The sequence below is a fragment of the Myotis brandtii genome, unplaced genomic scaffold, assembly GCF_000412655.1.
Source record: "Myotis brandtii unplaced genomic scaffold, ASM41265v1 scaffold250, whole genome shotgun sequence".
Lineage (NCBI taxonomy): Eukaryota > Metazoa > Chordata > Mammalia > Chiroptera > Vespertilionidae > Myotis > Myotis brandtii.
In genome coordinates this window covers 3,908,463-3,931,964 of record NW_005359478.1, presented here as the reverse complement: position 1 = coordinate 3,931,964, position 23,502 = coordinate 3,908,463, and the positions used below count along the sequence as shown (strand labels likewise).

The following is a 23,502-nucleotide window of genomic DNA, read 5'->3' as shown; positions in this document are numbered from 1 at the left end:
AAGGCACAGATCATGTACCTCTTATACAGCTCTTCCATGTACGTAGCTGGATGCATCATTTTGACCCATTGCATAGGGATGATGTTGCATTTTTAAGACAGCTGTTTGGGATTAGGAGCTTGCAAAAGTAGCCTGACATTAAGGTAAAGGCAGACTGGATAACAGTGTCCTGCTTCATCCCTCCAGAGAGTAGTTCAAGTCAGGCCTGGGGTAAATCTATGTTGAGAAGGGGTATAATTACCCTGGTCCAGAGCGCCCCAGGTCTGGTCTGGCAGACTGAGTTATATCTATCAGGGCCTTTTAAAATGCTGACTTGGCTCCTTAGAAATACAAAACCCAAAACATCATTTATAAAGGTCACTGGGAATGGCCTGGGTCAGAATCACTAGAGTCCGTTTTGTGCCAGTGCCTCAGAAGAGGAAGTTGCTAAATACTCAGATAAAGCTCCTTGAGAGTACTATGTTGCTAAATCCCAACAAAGAGTGAGAGAGGTTTATAGCCGAGTTTTTACTCTATAATTCAAATGCCAATCCAGCAATGAAATATGCTCTAGGAATTGCAATCAGATTTTTATCATCTGACTTGGAAACCAGCTGTGCTCTCAGTGAGTACAAAGATTTACTACCTGCAATTGCTATAATTCCATCAGTAGAATTATGCAGAGATGAAAAATTTAAGAAAAAACTCTTTGTTTTCAATGCAACACAAACCTTGTTTTAAGAAACTGTTTCCTTGAAACTAATAAAAAATGGCTCTAATTTAAAGAAAGTAGTACGGAATCAAGGTAAAGAACTCTGAAAATTCAGGAATTCAATTTACTCTTCAAAGTATTTTTTTTTGAAAGATAATGAGTAAAAATTACCACAATTTGGCAAAGACTGTCTTTTAAACAGAACAAGCGAGATAACCCAAAGCAGTTAACTCCTCAATTACACAGCACATCAAGTGCCCTGATAACCTTATGCTCTAACTACTTGAGAAGTGGAAGAGAAGAGGAATTTAACTCCAGGAAAGACAGCTCTACAAAGTGCCCCAATAAACTCATGGCAGCAATTTTGAACCAATAATTTCCTTCACAGAAACTAACAATTACTGCGAATTTGTGAATCCATATATCAAAAGTCTTTTGAATGTATTTTATGATTTTAAAAGATATCAGGGCTATCCTGGAGAAACCCGTGCATATGGTCCTCATACCAATGAGCCTCATGTCTCCTTCATTTGCTCATGTTCCTCTCACACATGGGCTACAGCTGCTCTTGTACAAAACTGATGCAATAGAACTTTGTCACTTATATCATCACCTGAACACTCAGATACCACCCTGGGAAAGCCAAGCAAGGTATGTTTTTCAACATAATGGTTTCAGTGGACCATTTATAGAAAGCATTTCACAGGGACCAACACAATCCCAGAGTGGGTTTAAGAGGGATGCAGTGAACTTTGTGGTCTGCACTCTAGGAGATACATCAAGGCTGAAAGAGACACATCAAGAGTTTAGATAGGATAACTTGACTATCCCTGTAAGTTTAAAGTGAGCCAGTCGGCCAACATGACATAAGTGAAATCTCTGGCTCTCAAATTCCTCATCTGTAAAGTAAGATCATTAAATCAGATGATCTCCAAAGCCCCATCCATTTCATTTATTTCATGGTTTTCATTTCTTCATATATCTTATATGATAAATTCTTAAGGTACTTAAACTGAGTATTAAGTTGTATCCATCTGTTTTTGGATACAATATTATAAACCTCATTTATGGATGAATTTTGCCCTAACAGCGGTTCATATAAAAATAGCTGATTGTATCTACCATATGAAGATTCAGGATGCATTACTGCCACACACTGCTCAAGAACACATATTAAACTGTGAAATTAAAAAAAAAAGATAAACGAGAGACCACATTATAAGTGCATCAGATTTGTTTATCCCTTAGAAAAATAGGACTATATTGGACAATGAAGTTTTCAGTTTTTATGCATGTCATTCATAAATAAAAACAAATGGTCTATAAAAATGTCTCTGTTTAGAGAAGCCAGTAATGGAGAGCTATAATTTCATGTCAAATTACATAATATAAAAATACAGTGCTCATCCTCACTATTAGAAAATAATATTCTCAAACAAACTCATTAAAAAATTATTTTTCAGAAATTATTATGTATACTATATTACATTTGTCCTTATCCACTTTTATTTCTTTTTTAAGGCTTAAAATGCTTGACTTCACTGTTTGGAATTTCTGATAAATCAGAATTTAACGTGATATTCACAGATTTTGTAACAAAACTATAATATTTATTTACAAATTCACATATAGCACAATGTAGTGGTCAAGTATTAGTGATGGCAATTAATAAACTATTAGAGTAATAAGAAAATCACCATTTTACCAATTTAAATGCTTTATGACAGGATAATTTATATCCGACATATAAAATACACTCTTACTGTAATGTCAGAAAGAAAATGTATTTTTTTTCATAATCAAAAGTAGCAAGATTTTCTATATTATTTTCAATCTCACTATAGACACGTTTTCATTGTCTAAATTTAATCAATGTGCTCATTAAAGACAATTTATTAATAGTAAAATTATATATATAGCATGTTGAGATATGTGTGTGTGTGTGTATATATATATATGTGTGTGTGTGTGTGTGTGTGTGTGTGTGTGTATATATATATTTGTGTATATGTCAACCAAAATTCGGGTTGTAAACTAGAGCCACTTAAAAGGCAATGTGAATACAAAAGTAATGTTGGCTTAAGCTGGTAATTTCAAAACTGTGTTTTGCAATTTTAGTAAGACCCAAACAGATAATAATCTAGTAAGACCCAAATACTACTTTTGTTAGTTGTTTGTTTTCTTTTTCATGTTTAAGTTTTGTGTCTCTTTACTGATGACATAAAACAGGATTCTCAGTCCCAGCACTTCTCTCAGAAGTTAAATGAGTTTGATGAGGTATTATTATTTTTCATTTTACTTGTTCTATATTGACCTGGTCTAAAAACACTCATAACCATGTCATTTTTCTTCTATTCTTTAAGTTACTTGTTTTCACCCAAGATAAGGGGACACTAAGGAAACTGGACCAAAATCAAGGTGAACTATGGATAAAATTATAATTATTGAGGCTTTAGAATGGTCCAACATATTATTTCTAACACTAATCCTAGATTAAAAAACTAATATTGTTTTAAAGAGGCATTTAGCAGCGGTCATGGCACACTCTACAACAGAAAGTCTACTGAAGCCCATATTAGCTGAAAACAACAAACACTGGCCCTTCATGTGGTCAGAGCAGCTGAACCATTGTCATGAGCACCAGTCTTCACTTCCTGACTTGGGTGGTCTGGCGTGAGAAGGGGAGTGCTCTTGGGATTTTCACATTGTTCATCTACCTCTGGGCAAGCAGTTGGTGCTTGATGCTCTTTGTTCTGAGTAGACCCTAATGACACACTCTCCCCGGAAGGCTGAAATGGCCTCTCTCCATGAACCTTCTGTTTCCCTGCTTCTGCCTCTTGTTCGTGCAGTAGTCTCTCCACCTCCACCTCAAGCTCCAAAGTCTCCTCATCAGCTTGGACATCCAGTTGCTGCATCAACTCCTCCAACTTCTTGGCCTTGCGGAGCTCATTTTGCTGTATGATTGTACAAAGGTGCTCAGTGAGCTGCTCTTTAGTATCAGTCTTGCGCTGTAGATCGAGCTTGGCTGTAACATACTCTGCTTCTGCCTTGTCAAACCGCTTCCTGTAGGGACAGGTACAAAGATTGGTCCATTAGTTTTCCATAGTAGACAGAGGGCCGAGCAGCAATAAATGAACTCCAGAATTTGGTAACAAGGTATAATGAAGATATGACTATTAATACTTTATGAACTCTTGTCTACATGTTGGACAAACTAGACTGTTGCTGCTGAAACTTCCATAACATCCACACTTGGACTCTCCTATAGATCAACATTCTTCTGCACTCATTGCCTCTTTCCAAAGCTGTGCTTGAATGAAAGCAGGCGAAGAGGGTGAACTCAGTGGTATGCTAGCTCTAAAGGGGATAAGTCCTGATTTGTAGTGTTTGTCAACTTCCATAGTGTAAACACTACACCTTGACCAATTTCAAGCTACAATATAACTGAATGTGGAAGGGGGGAGGGGATGCACAAAATCTGCTCTCATGAACTAGCTCCAGCACACAAGTGGTCAAATTTATAAGTGGTAAAACAGTAAAAGATGGTGAAAGAATCTCTATTATTTAAATTTATCAGGGTGACATTGGTTAATAATCACATTATCTTAGTTTCGGGTGTACTTTATAATACATCTGCGTACTCTACTTGTACTCACCACCTGAAGTCTAGTCTCCTTCTGTCACCATATATTTAACCCCCTTTAGCTCCTTCTACCTCTCTCCAGCTCCCTTCTCCTCTAGTAAATACCATTCTGTCTATATCTGAGTTTTTTGTTCATTGGTTGCTTTTGGTTTTATATCCTACATAGAGTGAAATTATATGGTTCTTGTCTTTTCCGTGGGACTTATTTCACTTAGGATATTTTCAAGATCCATCATGTTGTCACAACTGGTAATAATTCATCTTTTTAATGACTGGGGAGTATTCCATTGTATATATGTACCACATCTACTTTATCCAATCATCCAACTTAGGTTGTTTTATGAAAAAAAAAAGCAACAAATTATAAAGAAAAGTCAAAAGACAGTGAGCTATTGTGAATAATGCTGCAATGATCATAGGGGTACATAAAGCTTTACCAGTGTTTTCAAATTTGGGGGTAGGTATGCAGAAAAGGGATCACTGAATCATAAGATAGCTCTTCTTAATTTTTTGAGAAACCTCCAGAGTGGAGGTTTTTCATAGTGGCTGCACCAATTTACATTCCCACAGCAGTGTGCAAGGGTTCCTATTTCTCCACATCTTCTCCAGAACTTGTTATTTCTTGTCTTATTGATAATAGCCATTTTAACAGGTATGAGGTGGTATTTCATTGTGGTTTTGACTTGCATTACCCTTATAACTAGTGATGTTGAGCACCTTTTCATATATATGTTAGCCCCCTGTATGTCTTTCTTGAAAAAATGTTTATTCAGGTCCTCTGCCTATTTTTTTTTTAAACCTCACCCGAGGATATTTTTCCATTGATTTTAGAGAGAGTGGGAGAAAGAGGGAAAGACAGAGAGAAACATCGATATGAGAGAAACACATCAATTGGTTGCCTCCTGCACATGCCCTGACCAGGACCTAGGCCAGGGAGGAGCCTGCAACAGAGGTACGTGCCCTTAACCAGAATCTAACTCAGGACCCTTTGGTCCGCAGACCAACGCTCTATTCACTGAGCCAAACCAGATAGAGCCCTTTGCCCATTTTTAATCGGATTTTTGTTGTTGAGAAATCTGTATCTTTTGATTAATGGATTAAAAAAGGAAGAAAAATTTTGGTGGAGAAGGATATGGACAGTGGTTGGGAAATGAATATAAATGGGACAGGGCACACCAAGCAAATGATACTGGGTGCAGGCAAAAAGTAAACATCCAGTAGGAAAGAAAACCTTAGGATATGTTTGGGAAGGGTTTCTCAACATTGGCACTCCTGGCAACTTGAACCATGTAATTCTTTGTTGTGGGGAGCTGTCCTAGACATTGTAGAAAGCACAGCATCACTGGCTTTCTCCCACCAGCTGCCAGTAGCACCCTCTAGTTGTGATAACCAAAAATGTCTCCAGAACATTACCAAATGTCTCCACATCTTCTCCAAAGGGCAAAAATGTCCCATTTGAGAATTCCTGGGTTAAGTTATTCTCACCCTCTCCATTCTGCAACAACAGTGTTATCAGACTTTTATTAGGAAACTAGAGGCCTGGTGCACAAAATTCTTACACGGGGGGAGGGAGGGCAGTCCCTATGTCTGGCCTGCGCCCTCTCACAATCCAGGAACCCTTCAGAAGATGTCATACTGCTGGTTTAGACCTGATCCCCACGGGGCAGCTCCTGTGTTGAGCGTCTGCCCCCTAGTGGTCAGTGCGCGTCATAGCGACTGGTCATTCCACCAGTTGTTCCGCCGCTGTTCGGTTGATTTGCATATTAGGGTTTTATTATATAGATTTTATAAATGTTAGATATGTAAACTCCAGTCTTACTTGAAGTAAGGTAATTCTACTGGGAAAGTCATCCTACGATTTCCCTTTATTTCCCCTTATATATTGGTTCACTGTGTTTTGACTTTTCTATATAATTTGCTGCTTTTATTTTTGCCAAGAAAAGAGTGATCTCCACTTACCAAGTAATTATTCCATTTAATTTCCACTAACAGTTGTGAAGGCTATGCTGCCTTATGATTGCCTATACAACTCAATGTAATAAGTAATTTCTAGTCCTAGAATTATAGCAAAAAAGAAATACTTGTATCTCCTAACTCAAGATTCTCTGTCTTGGAAGAAGAGATAGTGAAAAAATAAAAGGTTTTGATTTTAGAAAACCTGGAGTTCTAAACCTGCCTTTGCCATTTGCTAAATGTATACTTGTTTTTTTCTTGGGTGTGAAGAAGAGAGACCCAGTCAAACTAGCTCAGGTAAAAAGCCAACTTAGGTCCTCCCTCTGGAATTTTGGAACTCTGATAGAGTCGGGAAGTGGGTGTGGACCTGATATAGAGCCACAGCTGGTGGCAATATTGGGTGATGAGTATAGTAGGAAAAGCCAAAATGCTTTAGAGAAACTGTGGTGTCTGAACATTGAAGAGGAGAGCCTTTGACTATGATCACATGCCTGTGAGATACCCTCTTGTAACCTATAAAATAATAAAACCCACTTTTTACCTGAGCTAGTTTGAATGGGTCTCTGTTATTCACAGAGCTCATAGTACCAGGCCATGCTCTGAACCCTTGTTTACTAGTAGCTTATAGATGAAATGTTTTGGAGTTGGTAGCTTGTCTTTGTTCTAATCAGAGATGGCCCAGGGTCAGCATCATGAGTATAAAACACAGCCAGGCTCCTGGGGGAGGGGTTGGAGACAAAGCACGCAATGACTAAAAATCCAGTGGAGTGACCCGAGGTAGTTTCCTTCAATTGAGTTCTGTTTTATCTGTAAAATGGTGATAATAGTACTTCATAGGAGCATTAAGGATTAAGTAATGGGAGTAGGGCAAGTGTCTGGTCTAGGGCCTGGTAGGTACTCAAGAAACAGAACTTACCCTCCGGAGCACCAGACTTAAAAAGCACTGTCAGTATATCACTGAACATATATCTCAAATGAAAATGATGCAAAATGTAAGGATCTGGTGCTTATACTTGAAAACTCTAACTTACATAACATTTATTTATCATATTTCTTTTCTTTTTTTTTACTGTCCTCTAGTAAACATGGGAATGGGAAAGCTGTTTTTCCATTACCCTCTGTGTTAAGAGAATTGTGCTAAAGGAGCTCTGTTGGATATTTGGATCCCTGATTTCCATACTGTATAACATATCCTGTTTGTGAATGTTCTGGCATCAAACATAAATACTCTAACAACACTCTCTATAGGTCTATGACTACCTCGCGCCCCCCCCCCCCACACCCCCCCCCAATCCTCCCTTCTCTGCAAGGCTGTGGTTGCCCTCAGCCAGTCAAAGTCAGCCAGGAAAGATTTACTGACCCGGGCTCATGAATGCTGAATTGAAATGAAAATTTGCAAATAGTTACCTAGGTTTCCATTAATCTTTCACCCTGGATAAATCACTGAAGATCCTGCATTTTGTTTATTTATTTAAGTCCTTCTGGCCAGAAACATGCATATATATTCTTGTACAGAGTGATTTATGTTTAAAGTATTGATTAGTTTTACAAACTGCACTATGGGCCTGGGGGTCAGGTGGATGTACCACATCATCCTGAAGACACACTTTGGAACAGAATAGTAAGTGCATTATATATAACACAGTAAGAGAAATTCAGCTGAAATGTAATTATAGATTTAGTTTGTTATTTTAAAGGGACATTGAATGATTTAATTGTTATTTAAAGGATTCTAGAAACTGTGTCTTGGCTTTGGTATCCCTGAAATTAAAACAACAACAACAACAAAAACTCAATCATTAACCCGTGGCATGCCATTAGGTTCCACTGATCCACTTTTAGTTTTTCTGTTTCTTTTATTAGCAATTATAACTATTTGTAAGCATCAACATATCATGATTTTTAAAGTCCTGTATTAGAAGTCCTCTAGACAACAATGAGAAAATATATTTATATTTAAAAAAAATAGAGTAAGACTAATCATATTTTGCAATTACTACATAGGTCCATTGGATCCTTTTATAAATCTAGGTTACTTTACCAGATCGTTGAGATATTATTTTTTTAACATTTTGCCATTTCATCACCCTATGTCGTATTTCCTTCTTACCAGTTATTCCCATTTATGCTAGCAAATTAAAATAATAAGAAAAAAGAGACTGGTGAAATGACCTAAAAGGACGGTGCTATAATGAAATAAACCATTATGGTTCAATTTCCTTACTGCATTGTCCAAAGTATTATATCATTTTTCAAGAAAGTATAAAAGACTGGAAACCCCAGTTTTGTAATCTGCTCTAGCTTTCATTGAACACAGTTGAGAATTAGTATTTTTTTTTATTCTCTGCACTACTGGCAAAGTAGAGAAAACTGACAGATGAAAACATTTTGCATTTATTAGGTCAAAAGATAAATGTTGTGGTAGGCTAAAAAGTGATCCCACAAAGATATTCTCTTCCTAATCTCCAAAATCTAGAGTCTCTGAAGGAAGTGTGACCCGGCCGATACCTTGATTTCAGAATCTGGCTTCCAGAAAATGTAAGAGTATATTGCTCTTGTTTTAAGACACCCAGTTGGTAGTAATCTGTTATAGCAGCCCTAGTTAATCAACACAAATGCACATACAGCCAGTCTAGATTCTAGATGGTGATACTGTTCATATATGTGACATCTCAGAGTATGTCTTCAGAAAAACACATCCTAGATGAATGTTCTCAAACTCACAAATCAATGAGTGAAAAGAGGATAAAAAGAAAATGTTATTTTTCATAGTTAATAGTTTCAATAGGAAGAACTTAATCAATCCATATTTTATAAGAATCTGGACCATCCTGTATTGCTGGGAGGCTGTAGCTGCATTCTTTCCTTTCTTTAAAAAATAAATTTTGGAGTCAAACAATACTTGATACAAAGAGGTTTGTGATGCTTAGGTTCTTATTACAATTTTTAATGAAGCTGTTTTCCACAATCCCTTTTAGTCTCACTTCTGTCGATTACTCATAAAATGACTTAAAATTATACGTGCATGTGCACGTGTGTGTACACGTGTGTGGGGGAGCGTCTGTGAAACAGAGGTGGCAAATAGTGATAATTGTTTTTCCTGGTATATTGAGGGTTAAAGAAATGTTCTACATGCAGCCACTCTGAGTTTTACAAGCTGGTCTGCACAGCATATGGCAGCACTGTCATTGTTGCTGCCAATAGCAGCAGCAGCAGCACAGCAGCAGCACAGCAGCAATGCTCAAGTTGGCTCACTCAAAAGTGTTTGCCCTGATGGTGTTCTACAGAAGCCAATTCCACAGTGAACTCTGGCCTATTCAGTATCCCAGAACCTTTGTGGACACAGCACTGTACCAGGCACTAGAGAACCCATATATATTTTTTTAAAATCAAGGAAAATCTCCCAAATAAATGGACTACCTGGGGATTAGTAGAAATCTAGACCATAATAGTATATTACCATTCTATAATTTCTCAATAACCAGAGACATAAATTTAGAAAATGTCTTAACCTTATGCATGAACAAGATACAATGCTGGTTCTGGTCACAACTGTTAATAAGATTTTAAAAAATAGCCTCACACATGCAATATGGATATTCACATACAATGATGTCATTAACAGTACCTTAAGAAATTATCATTTTGAGCTTGTTAAGAGATGTAAAAAACGCACCATGTAAAATTTTTTTATTTTGTAAAAATTTACTGAAATTTCATTATAAATATTTCAATTTTATGGGCTGTTTCCTCCTTTAACCTGTAATTCCACCTTCTTTGTGGTTCTCTGAAGGCTAAAACTATGAAATTTTAAAAATATAATGTTCAGTGTACAAAGGCATCCTTTGCCAGCCTCCTCTAGGTCAGAATTAAAACATAATCAGATAAATTTTCTGTTGAAGTATCCAGAATAATCTGAATTATTCATATAAAAGGCAATAAAGGCAAAAAAAAAAGTTCCTCTGGCAACCTTAAGTTACAGAGAATAAAATGTGCTAAACATCTAGGCTTAGTTTGATCTTAATAAAATCTTGGTCACCTCCTTAATGACCTTATTAGTAGAAATCTGGAACCTCTAGTTATCAGCTACTGATGGCATTAATTTAGGCAACCCATTAAATCTAACAGCACATGGTCAAACAACAATTACAAAAATCATGAGGACACCACAAACCTCTTTCTTAAATAATAAACAGTGAATTAAAAACCACAATCAAGCATTTCCGCTTTATTAAATTGTTATATAAACATTCTGATGCTGTGGTTTACCCTGGACTAATGAGGCATTCTGATTGATTTCTAGTGTTACAGAGAAAGATGCAAAACGGAGTCATTAACACAGCATTCCCTTGTGAAAAAAGACAAACCAGGATGATTAAAGCAATGTTGAAAGGACTGAAAACCCTGAAATTGGACTTAATTTTTTGCCTTTTTATCTGCTTGCAAAGTTCATGTAATTCTTTACATGTGTTAGTTCATTTTAAAAATACTCCATGATGACTTTTTCTCTTAAAAAATGCCAATGGCTGAAACCAAGGAAACACACGATAGCAAACCATTTTATACAGAATAGAATTGGAAAGAAAAAAACTTCCAGCTTTCAAGACAGTGGTATTTTCTTTAAATACTCATAGGCTTTAACAAATAAACTAGATGTTTCTTTAATGAAAACTGAAATGAGAACTAGGCTAATCCCTAAGGAGAACCTCAATCAAAATTTCTTAACAGAAAAACCATAGAGTTGGCATTAGAATTATAATTTGGGGGCAAGTCATTCAGATATTTAAAGAGTCTCGAACATTAAATACCCGATGCTTTAGTAAGAAAGACTAAAATGTAAATAAACAATGCAGGAAATAATCTAAAGGGAATATGAACAAGGTTAAGGGGTAGGGCAAAGTAAAGGAAAACTTCAAGAAGAGGAGACACACTTGACACTACTTATTCCAAACCAGGAATAAATACAACACTTAATGTGGTGGTTATGAGGCTTAAACGATGATACACATAAGGTCCTGACCCAGCTAGCAATACACATTAATTAAATCGAACTGCTTGTTCTGAATCAAATTTCTCCAACTCACCGAGCATTTGAATAGTCCAGGCTGGCCTGGTCAATCCGGTTCCTGAGGATTCCGATGTCAGCTGACACCATGTCATCTAAAGCCTGTAACTCCTTCTGGATCCGCTTCAGTTTCACGGTCTCTGCCTGAGTTCTTTTAGATCTAGAAAATTAGGAACATGAGTGGGAAAATAAAACATTCTAAAACCATATATCCATATACAATGTAAATGAAAAAAGCAAGGTACTGTATTTACAATATGAATATAATGTATAATTTTTAAAAATTAGATAAGAAAAATAGAAATAAGTCAAATGCCCGTAACATTTTGGTGTATCACTAAGATTTGCGCTTCTTCTCCGTATTGTTCCAAATTTTCTATTAGCATGTAGAAAACATTCTAAAACCATATATCCATATACAATGTAAATGAAAAAAGCAAGGTACTGTATTTACAATATGAATATAATGTATAATTTTTAAAAATTAGATAAGAAAAATAGAAATAAGTCAAATGCCCGTAACATTTTGGTGTATCACTAAGATTTGCGCTTCTTCTCCGTATTGTTCCAAATTTTCTATTAATATGTACTAGAGGCCTGATGCACGAAATTCTTGCAAGGGGCTTGGCTCTCTCAGCCCCGGCTTCGTTCGGAAGGTCATCTGGAAGGACATTTGGCTGTCCAATCTAATGTGCATATTACGATTTTATTATTATAGATGATTTTCACATACAGGGGAAAAGACTGAAAAATTTATCAATAAATAGTTCACTCATAGGTATACTCATTCCATAAGGATGAGAATATGCACTAAAAGAATATATCTGTATTCTCTTTACACTGACCTAGGGCATTGGAAACTAAAGAGAAAATAAACAAATGGGACTACTTCCACAGCTTTTTTATCCACTCATTTACTGATGGACAATTGGGCTGCTTCCAAATCTTGGCTATTATAAATAAAGCTGCAGTGAACATAGGGCTGCATCTATTCTTTTGAATTAGCATTTCAGGTTTCTATGGATAAATTTCAAGAAGTGGAATTGCTGGGTCATAAAGCAGTTCCATTTTTAATGTTTTGAGGTAACTCCATACTGCTTCCCACAGTGGCTGCACCAATCTGCATGGCCACCAACAGTGCACGGAAGTTTCCTTTTCTCCACTTCCTCACCAGCACTTGTTTGTTGATTTATTGATGATAGCCATTCTGAAAAGTGTGAGGTAATATTTCACTGTGGCTTTCCATTTGATCTTTATTTGTGTAAAGAAAAACATTCTCACCCTATCCAGTTTGGCTCAGTGGATAGAGCGTTGGCCTTCAGACTGAAGGGTCCCAGGTTTGATTGCAGTCAAGGGCATGTACCTTGGTTGCAGGCTCCTCCCAGGCCGGGGCCCTGGTTGGGGCTTGGGCTCCTGCAGGAGGCAACCAACCCATGTGATTCTCTCACATCGATATTTCTCTTTGTCTTTCCCTCTCTCTTCTACTCTCTCTGAAAACCAATGGAAAAAATACCCTCGGGTGAGGATTAACCAAAAAAATTTTAAAATAAAAAATAATAAAAGGGCAGAAAGAGTGGGTGAGGGATGGGAAAAGCAGTTCCAATGGGAATGTTCTTGTTTGAGGCCAGCACAACACAGTAAAAAAAAGGGGTGGGGGATTTCGGACACACTAACATTGGAAGGTGAGAGAAAAACTGAACTGCACACAGTATGGGACAGTGCTCCCAATGGTGACCCAAGTCATCAATAAAAGCTTAAATTATATCATGTATCTTCTATCAGTGGGGGGGCAGAGTAATTATTTAAGAAAAACGTCCATAGGAAACATAAGATTTGTGGGAGTATAAAACATTTATATGGAACAATCCGCTCCTCTACATGTTAGATGATAAAGGCCCCCTCATGTCAAAATGAAAACTTGCATTTCTTAATTTACTTATATTGACAGCTATTTACTGCTCCCTTATGAATGTATAGATGGTTAAAACTGAAAGCACTGACACTGATCCTTAAGTTTTAATTGTACCTGTATTACCAGTAAATTTGCTATGATCTATCCTTAAATGACTTCAGTATCATTTATAAAGCATAATTTGTTTAATCAGCCTTAAAGAAAATGCCAGTTTATTAGCATAGACATAGGAAAATAAATATAAAACATGACAGAGCTGACTGCAGATTGCAAACCATCTCCCGTGGTTCAGGTGCCTCACCTTTCCGCAATAGCTTTAGCCAAAAGAGCTTTCTTACGTTTATTTTTCTCTTCCATTAGCCGCTGTTCTTGTTGGAGGACTTCCCAACGAGACTTTTCTTGCCTAGGGAGCAAAAAAGTGTAAAAATGAGTTTCTGGAACACCACCCCACACCTTCCCAGTCTCAGTCCCCTATGTATAAAATTTAATCAGCCAGATTATGTATATATTTTTAAAAAGTCCTTTTGAAAGGAACCCATCTGCAGCTCATTATTTTGTTCTAATAGAAACAAAGATTATGATTTGAAGTAAAGAAGGCTTACATACCATAAATTGGCCCTTTGAAATCCATTATATATATATATATAAATAACCTAGGAACCCACAAACTGGAAGCCAGAATAATGTGGCATTTTTTAGAAGTACAAAGAAACCTGTGTAAGTTAATTATGTATTATATGCAAAATGGAGAGACAAATAAATAGGTCTGTAGCTAACATCATGTTATATTTTTCAAAGTTCTTTTAAAAATCATTTTAGCAATTTAATCATTAAATCATTTTATAGTCTACATTCTTGGGCACATGGAACATATTTGTAATAGCTGTTTAAATATTCCTTGCCTGATAATTCCCATTGTTTGTGGGCTGTTTCTCTCGATGACTTTCCTCCCGGTTATGTATCACAATTTCCTTTCTTTGCATGCCTAGAGAGTTTTCTTTTTCTCCAGACTGAATGTGCATTTAATTTTTTAAAAAAGTGTTTCAATTACAGTTGACATATGATACTATGTTAATTTCAGGTGTACAACATATTAGACATTTATATACCTTACAAAGTCATCACCCTGATAAACTGAGTACCCAACTCACATAATATGTAGTTATTACAATATTATTAACTCTATTCCCTATGCTGTATTTTACATCCCTGGGACTATTTTTATAACTGCCAATTTGTGCTTCTTAATCCCTTCACCTTTTTTTACCCATCTCCTCAAACCCCCTCCCATCTGGCAACTATAAATTTGTTCTATTAGTTTGTTTTGTTTGTTCATTTGCTTTTGAGATTCCACATATAACTGAAATCATATGGTATTTGTCCTTTTGTCTGACTTATTTCACTTAGCAGAATACCCTCTAGGCCCATCCATGTTGTTGCAAGTGGCAAGATTTCATTTTTTATGGCTGAGTAACATTCCACTGTACATATGTACCATTGTTTTTTATCCACTTATCTATAGACGGACACTTAGGTTGCTTCCATATCTTGGCTACTGTAAATAAGACTGTAATGAACATGTGCGCACATGTCTTTTTTAAATGAGTGTTTTGAATCTCTTTGGGTAAATACTCAGGAGTGAAGTTGCTGGGTCATATAAAGTAATTATTGATAGGTATGTCGTTATTGCCATTTTGTTGTCTTCTGATTGTTTTTGTAGTTCTCTGGTTCTCTTTTCTTGTACACTGATAACTTTCTAGTGTTGTGTTTGGATCCCTCTCTTCATTTCTTGTATATTTCTTAGAGATTTTTGCTTTGCGGTTACCATATACTTCATATTTACCAAACTATATTTATAGCAGCCTATTTTTTTTAGAATATATTTTTATTGATTTCAGAGAGGAAGGGAGATAGAAACATCAATTATGAGAGAATCATTGATTGGCTGCCTTCTGCATGCCCCACACTGGGGATTGAGCCCACAACCTGGGTACATGCCCTGACTTTTTTTAGAACAGTGACCTCCTGAGCCATGCTGAGCCATGCTGGCTGGGCTAGAGCAGTCTATTTTAAGTTGATGGTTCCTTAAGTTCGAGCATGTTCTAAAATCACTACAATTTTTACTCTTCCCCTCCATGTTTGTCTCTGTCATTCTTTTTTACTTCTTCTGTGTGTATTTATGTATAATTTAATTAAACATGGTCTTTGTACTTTTTCCTTTTCACCTTTCTACTTAGAAGAATAGATTAACTCAGTGAGAACCTCGACAGTTGATTGATCCACTGCTTTTACTACATTTGCCTTTGTGAGAATTTTCTTTTCTGTATTTTCTTATTCATAGTTTTGATCTTTTCTTTTCCACTTAAAGAAGTCCTTTGGACATTTCTATTTCTATTAAACCAGTATTTCAACTGGTTTAATAGTGATGAACTCCTTTAGCTATTTCTTGTCTGGGAAACTCTCTCCTTTGATTCTAAATGACAGACTCGCTGGGTAGAGCAACCTTTGTTGTACGTCTTTGCCATTCATCAATTTGAATATTCAAGCCAATCCCTTCTGGCCTGCAACATTTCTGTTGAGAAATCACCTGACAGTCTTATAGGAGTTCCCTGGTACATAACTGCTTTTCTCCTGCTACTTTTACGATTCTTTGTCTTTAACCTTTGGCATTTTAATTATGTCTTGCTGTGGGTTTCTTTGGGTTCATCTTATTTGGGACTCTGTGCTTCCTGGGCTTGTCTATTTCCTTTGCCAGGTGAGAAAAGTTTTCAGTCATCATTTCTTCAAATAGGTTCTCAGCCCCTCGTTTTCTTTTTCTTCTTCTTCTGGCACCCCTATGATGTGAATGTTGATACACTTGATGTTGTCCCAGAGGTACCTTAAACTGTCCTCATTTAAAAAAAAAAAATTATTTTTCTGTTCCAATTGGGTGTTTTCTGCTACTTTATCTTCCAGATCGCTGATTCAATCCTCTGCTTCTTATAACCTGCTGTTGATTCCCTCTAATGTAGTCATTTCAGTTATTATTCATTTTTTTTATGGTTTCCTTCTCTTTGTTGAGGTTCTCACTGAGTTCATCTATTCTTCTTCTAAGTTCACTGAGCATTCTATAGCCAACCACTGTTTTGAACTCTGTATCTGGCAGATTGCTTTCTCCATTTTGTTGCTCTTTTTTATGTTTTCATTTGGGAAATGCTTGGCTCCTCATTTGTTTGAATCCTTATATTTCTATGTATTATGCTCTTTTTTATGTTTTCATTTGGGAAATGCTTGGCTCATTTGTTTGAATCCTTATATTTCTATGTATTAGGTAGATCTGCTATGTCTCCCAGTCTTGGCAGAGTAGCTTTATATAGTAGATGTTCTCTGAGGCCCCATGGTGCAGTCCTTCTGTTCACCTAAGCCAGGTGCTCCAGGGGCATCCCTTTTGTGGGTTGTGTGTGCTGTCCTGTGGTAGTTGAGCCCTGGTTGCTATTGGCACATCAATGGGTGGGATGGCCCGCCTGGCTTACTTGCTGTGAGGATTAGCTATGACTACGGAAAGCTGCCGTGTAGAGGCTTATCCCATAGAGAGGGAGTCTCTTCAGGTGGGCTGTGGTGCCAGCTAAGTTCACCCTTTGGGTGTGTCTTTTGTGGAGCTGGTTGGGTGATGCTCTGGTGTGGTCTGAAGTTGGTCACCAGTTGTGTTGGTTTTGAAGCCTTTTAGGAGGAGCTCCATTGCAGGCCAAGGTCAGACTCCAGTGGCTTGGGGCCACCTGGTCAAAGCTACAAAGTGATCTGCAGTTGGTTGATGCTTGTGCCGGACTTGGAGGTGCTTGGGAGAGACTATGCTGCAAACCAATGCCACTGTCAGTAGTGTCAGGCTTGGGACCCTTTGGTGGACACCATGATTTGAGCTGAGGCCAGCCAAATGCAAGTTGAGATTAGTCATCACTTGTGTCAGGCTTGGGGTTGCTTAGCGAGAGGTACAGAGCATGCTGAGGACAGCTGCTGCTTGTTTGGTTTGTGAACCTTTAAGATCTTAGGAAAAGTCCACAGTATGAGCTGAGGCAGTCCATGAGTTGAATGAGGTGAGGTCTCAGGGATTCACCAGGGTGGGGCGAACGGTGATAGCTTAGATTGGTACCCGTATGTGCTGGGCTCAACAAAGGAACAATGGCACCTGCCAGTGTTTCTGTCCCCAGAGCGAGCTGGCCCCTGTCCCTCTAGTCCTCATTTGAAGCTAGGCAATTCACTTACTCCTTGCATGTCCCTGGCACTTTATGAGCTGCTGCTCCTGCAGGCTTAGAGCAAGGAGTTTGTGAGTAACTCCATGCACAGACTCCTCAAGAAGAAAGCCTGCGCCTCCAGCAGCCCTCCGTCTCACAAGGGTGCAATCCCTGGTGACTTTCACAGCCAGATGTTGTGGGGACTCCTCTTCTCAGCACTGGTGCCCTGGGCTTGAGAGATGGCCTAGGGTTAGGACCCCTAACTCAATAAGGAACTCTCACAGCCAAGATAGCCCTCCTGAATCTTATCACCACACCATGAGTGTGGGACCTGCCTGCTCTGTATGTCCCTCCTACCAGTCTTTCTCTTTGTATCTTTAGTTAGAGTTCTGTTCAGTTCATTTTCTTTTTTAAAAAAAAATATTTTTATTGATTTCAGAGAGGAAGGGAGAGGGAAGAAAGAGATAGAAACATCAACAATGAGCGAGAAACAGTGATTGGCCACTTCCTGCACACCCCACACTGGGGATTGAGCCTGCAACCTCGGCATATGCATATGCCCTGACCGGAATCAAACCATGACCTCCTGGTTCATAGGTCAACGCTTAACCACTGGTGGGCTGTTCAGCTAATTTTCAGGTGGTTCTTGAGGGTGGTTGTTCTATAACTTAGCTGTAAGTTTGATGTGGTTGTGGGAGCTGGTGAGCACAGCATTTACTTACTCTGCCATCTTACCCAGAAGTGACTCTATAGAGTTTTCTATAATAAAAGTCTGCACCATGAAACACCCTTAGAACAATAACCAATGTTTATTTCATTCATTTTCTTTCAATTTCCTCACTTCTTTCCAGCTCTTAAACATTTGTAAACAAAGTAAAAAACTATGAACTAAGACTTGAATGGTGGGATAAAGAAAAACTTCAAAGGTCTGAAAACATGAATTGCCTTCCAATCTAATTCTGAAAGAAGTATATTAAAATTTCCCGTAAATTCATCAACTTGATGTCAACTCAAATTAAACAAGATAATGAAAAAGCTATTTGTTCCTATTGTTGACATTTCTTACAGCCGTATACCAAAAATATCTATTCCCAGACTTAGCAATCACTTCCACAATTATCCTTCTCTCCATTCCTACAACTTCCATCTTAGTGCTGGTCCTTTCTCATTTTTATTATCGCAGTCACCTCCTCACCAGATGCCTTAGTTCCAGCTCAGCCAGAACCCTATCCCAAATATTCTGCAACACTGACACCTGAACATTTTCTCACCATTATTCTGATCAGGGCCTCTCTCCTTCAGAGGGCTCGGTGGTCTACTACAGCAGCGGTCACTAACCTTTCAGACCTCACAGACCACCAGTGGTCCGCGGACCACTGGTTGACGGCCACTGTACTACAGCATCTGGGAACTTGCTAGGCAAGGATCCTCTACTCCCAAGTCCTTTTTCGCTTTCTTAATTCTTTACTATTCTCTGGCCTGATCTTTGCCTCTTCCATAGGAGTGAGATATCATCTTTGAACAGTCTCTGGAATAAAGCTTTCCTTTCCCGTTCTTAGAGCCTCAGAATTCCTCCTTTTCAACAATAGTTTCTGACATTGCATGTCTTCAATGAAAATTCTCCCAAGTACCTAAGAAAAGAATAATTTTCCTCATGACATGCAATCTAAATTGCCGGGCTCAATTCAAACCCGCCCCCTATTTGTCTCAGGCCTTTGTTGGTAAACTATTTGAATGTATGCACATGTTCAATTTTGCTCTCATAATTCACACAGCTAAACATCTCCTGTCAAAGTAAATAACATATGATTATATGAATTTACAAGTCATAGAATGGCAATTTTCACAAGAATGTAGCTAAACTAAATTCTGGAGGTGGTTGCAAACACAAACAAATTAAATAAGAATAAAAAGAAATCTAATGACGCATGTGGATTATTTAATTAGTCCCCTTAATTTCCTACACTCTTTCCTCTGACCATCCCTACATGTCTCTTCACAAGTATCCTTTTCTGGGCCAATGAAGATGCAGCCTGGAAGTTGAAAAATGCATTAAATTTGGGAAGGAGTACATATAAGAAATGCTTCTGTGAGTGTCAAGGTTATAGACTCTGGATTCAGAGAGACTTTTATGTGAGTCCCAACTCTACTACTTACTAGTTGTGTATTGGCTTTTAGAACACAATAGCTATTCTAAGTCCAAAATAGCTACAAAGTGAAAATAATGAACTAAGTAACATTAAACATAAAATGCCTAACACTGACTGACTTATAATATATTTAGGTAGTAGCTCTTTTTTGACAATTTGTTTATCACATTTCTAGGTTAGAATATGAAAGAGAGAAAATGTTAAAACTACATTTCTTCAAAGCCTAATAGGAAAAAAAAGTAAAATGGAAAATATATCATGGATATATAGACTTACTAACAATTCCACTTTCTTTTTCTCCAATTTGCAATCTGGTTTTAGAGGTACAACCTCAGCACTTATGTGACCATCCCGGGAATTCTCAAGTCCCAGTTCCCTTGGTTGACTTTCAGTGCCCTGTGGTTTTCCATTGCCAACAGGAGAGTTGAGTGTAAGAGGATTAGGAGCAGTAGGGGGAGAAAAATGTGGCTTTTGATGACTGAATCTCTGTTGTGGTGCAGAGAGCAGCTGCTCTGGAGGTAATCTGACTGATCCATCTTGCAGTCCAAGTTTTTGGCTTTGCTCTTGAAGGACTTTTTCTCGCTGAAGTTGTTGTCGACTTTTCTTCATAGGGGGACGCCGCTGTGGTTCAAATGGATCTACATAAAAGAAAATGAAGGAAAATTCCTTTGTGTGAACAGCAAATAATTATAATTTCTCTAAGAAAATAAAGGATTAACATTAAACTTTTTTATAATCCCCCTGCTCTAGCTTAAAAGCCCAGGGAAAAACAGCATCTTCCTGCAGAGTTTAGGTAGTTCTTCAATCTACTGTTAACATTTAACAAAAACTGTCCTACCTCTCAATTTATCTTCAAGGAGAGCTATTTGTCTGTGAGTAAGGCCTTAGAATACAAAACAAGGCTTTTCAACTTGATCTGATTATTATCAAAAGTATCACCTATTTGACCAAGATACGTAGACAAATGAATTCTCTGATATATCTTCAATTTGATTTACGGTTGTGTCTACTCTCCTGAAATAAAATGGTGGTTGAATTTTCAAATGAGCTTCACCTTTCTTAAATTTTCACAGATATTAAGGCAATCTGATACATAAGAAGATGCTATACACAAAATATAACTACATGAAATCCCTTATTTCTAGTTTACCCTAAATTGTTTTCTTTCATCTTCCAGAACAGTCCAAGGTTGTGTTCCCCAAAGTCTAGTTAGACTTTAATCAATGTATGCAACCTAACTTTAATAGCAGCCTGATCAAAGCAATAGAGGAAGATAAAACAAGTCATATTATAAACTGAGTAATAATACTGCTATTACACTTTTTATATTGTCCATATTAGTATTAACCTTGTAGGGAAGATAACTGGAGAATTTAACTCACATTCATACTGTACTTAATAAATTTTAAAATGATATTCTTTATAAAATACCCAGGAAATGAAATTATAAGTCCTTGTAAATGAACTCAAATAGGGCTTTTAAATTCTGCATATTGACCTTTGAAGCAATACAAACTTATTATTTAGATTCTCCAAAGGAGAGTTCAAAGCTCTGGAGTCACAGTTCCAGTGTTGCTTTTGTTTAGTTCAAGCAATTATTTATTCCATACCTCAGTTTCCATATCTGTCAAACTGGTTGAAAATTACCTCTCCACTTAACTCATATGGAGTTGGTGTAAAGATTTAATGAGACGGGTAAAGAAAACATTTTTTAAAAATAGCTGTACTATTTAAAGTAAAATGTTATTGTTGTTGACTTTAGCCAGAAACATAAAGTAGCCTCCTGAATCTTGGAATAGGAACTTATTCTTGGCTACTGATCTTTATTCACACCACCAGAAAATATGATTGAGCTTGCTTACTTCCCAGTTATACTCTTCAGCTGAATTAATAGTGACACTCAAATTCTGTACATTAGCTTCCATTTCATTTTAAATTTGCACAGAACCCACTATACGATTTATAACGCCAATTTTTAAACTCTCAAACAAGAAACAAATCAGGCCACTTAAAAATAAAACATATGACCAAAAAACTCCTGGAACTAATAAGCCATTATAGGAAGGTTACAGAATACAAGAGTAATATACCAAAGTCAATTGCTTTTCTATGTACCAACAATGAACAAGTGGAATTTGAAATTAAAAATACAATACCATTTACATAGCACTCAAAAAAATACGTAGGTATAAGTCTAACAAAATATGTACAAGAGCTATATGAGAAAAACTACAGAACTCTGATGAATGAAATCAAGGAACTAAATAAATGGAGAGATATTCCACATTCATGGATATGAAGACTCAATAATGTCAAGATGTCAGTTCATCACAACTTGATCTATAGATTCATTGCAATACCAATAAAAATCCCAGCAAATTATTTTGTGGATATTGACAAAGTGATTCTCAAGCTTATACAAAGAGGCAAAAGACCCAGAATAGCTACACAATATTGAAGAATAAAGTTGGAGGACTGACACTATAAAGCTACAGTAATCAAGACAGTAGGTATTAGCAAAAGAATAGACAAACCAATCAATGGAACAGAATAGAGAGCCCAGAAACAGGCTCACATAAATATAGTCAACTGCTCTTTGACAAAGGAGCAAAGTTAGTACAATGGAGAAATTTCTTTTCAACAAATGGTCCTGGAACAACTGGACATCCACATGTAAGAAAATGAATCCAGACACAGACCTTACACCCTGCACAAACATTAACTCAAAATAAATCAAAGACCTAAATGCAAAATTCAAAACTATAAAGTGCCTAGAAGATAATATAGCAGAAAACCTAGATGGCCTTAGGTATGGCAATGACTTTTTAGATACAACACCAAAGGCATTATCTATGAAGAAGATATTTGGTAAGCTGGACTTCATTAAAATTAAAAACTGCTGCTGTGCAAAAGGGAGTGAGAAAACTCACTGCAACAGACACATCTGATAAAGGACTTTTAAATTTCTGTCAGTCAAATGGGTATGAAGCAGTATTTCATTATGCTCTTGATTTGCAATTCTCTGCTTATTGATGGTGATAAGCATCTCTTCATATTTCCTTTTCATGTCTTTTTTGTCAGTTTTTCTTTGGCTTATTTGTATTTTTATATATCAGCAACAACTGGAAAACATAAAGCATTGTAGCTGCACTGCTTTTATATTTCCAAATTTTTCATCTATCTATATAAAACCCTAATATGCAAATCGACCGATCAGTGGAACAACCTGCAGAACAACTGGTGGGCGGAGGGCGGTGCCAGAGTGTGGGCGGTGCCAGGCCAGCCAAGGCAGGTGCCAGCGGGGGCTCCCTGATTGCCCCACCAGTCGCCCCACAGATCGGCCCTGATTGTCGGCCAGGCCTAGGGATCCTACTCTATATATTGAGAACAGTCTCTTAGATTTAAAAATTAAAACCTGGCAAGGCTACTCTAACACTGAAAAACAGGATGATGCAGCGATGACATGCATGGACTCTGGCTGGCACATTTTGTGTTCAGCCCTGATTCTGACACTTATAACTGTGACAAAGTCAATTACTCAACTTCTCTCTGCTTCAGTTTTTCCACCCATAAGATGGGGAAAATGGTACTAATGCCTTAGAAGGATCATGTTATATACTACTTTTTATAATCAGGGCAAAAAAATGTAGCTGCCCATACAACAGCAAGATGCCTTTCACCTGTATGAAAAGTATGGTCACTGGTGCATGCAGCGTCCTGGATTGCGAGAGGTATACCTGACTGCCGGTTTAGGCCCGTAAACCAGCAGTCAGACATCCCCTGAGGGGTCCCGGATTGCGAGAGGGCACAGGCCGGGCTGAGGAACTCCTCTGCCCCTCCCCCCGGTGCACAAATTTTGTGCACCTGGCCTCTAGTTATG

General features: G+C 37.5%; 1 protein-coding gene across 2 annotated transcripts in view; it reads right to left on the bottom strand.

Moving 5' to 3' along the window:
• GORAB (golgin, RAB6-interacting) overlaps positions 1–23,502 on the bottom strand; it is a 30,295-nt gene that overhangs the window by 3,730 nt on the left and 3,063 nt on the right. The window contains exons 2-5 of one of the 2 annotated variants that reach the window (XM_014540878.1): positions 19,903–20,260; positions 13,566–13,667; positions 11,372–11,512; positions 3,409–3,754 (exon numbers count right to left, since the gene is read on the bottom strand). In XM_014540878.1, the coding sequence (XP_014396364.1) occupies positions 3,409–3,754; positions 11,372–11,512; positions 13,566–13,667; positions 19,903–20,260 (947 nt within the window). Of the gene's footprint in view, positions 1–1,907; positions 3,755–11,371; positions 11,513–13,565; positions 13,668–19,902; positions 20,261–23,502 lie in introns of those variants that run through there. The other variant, XM_005867639.2, reaches the window with a different exon arrangement.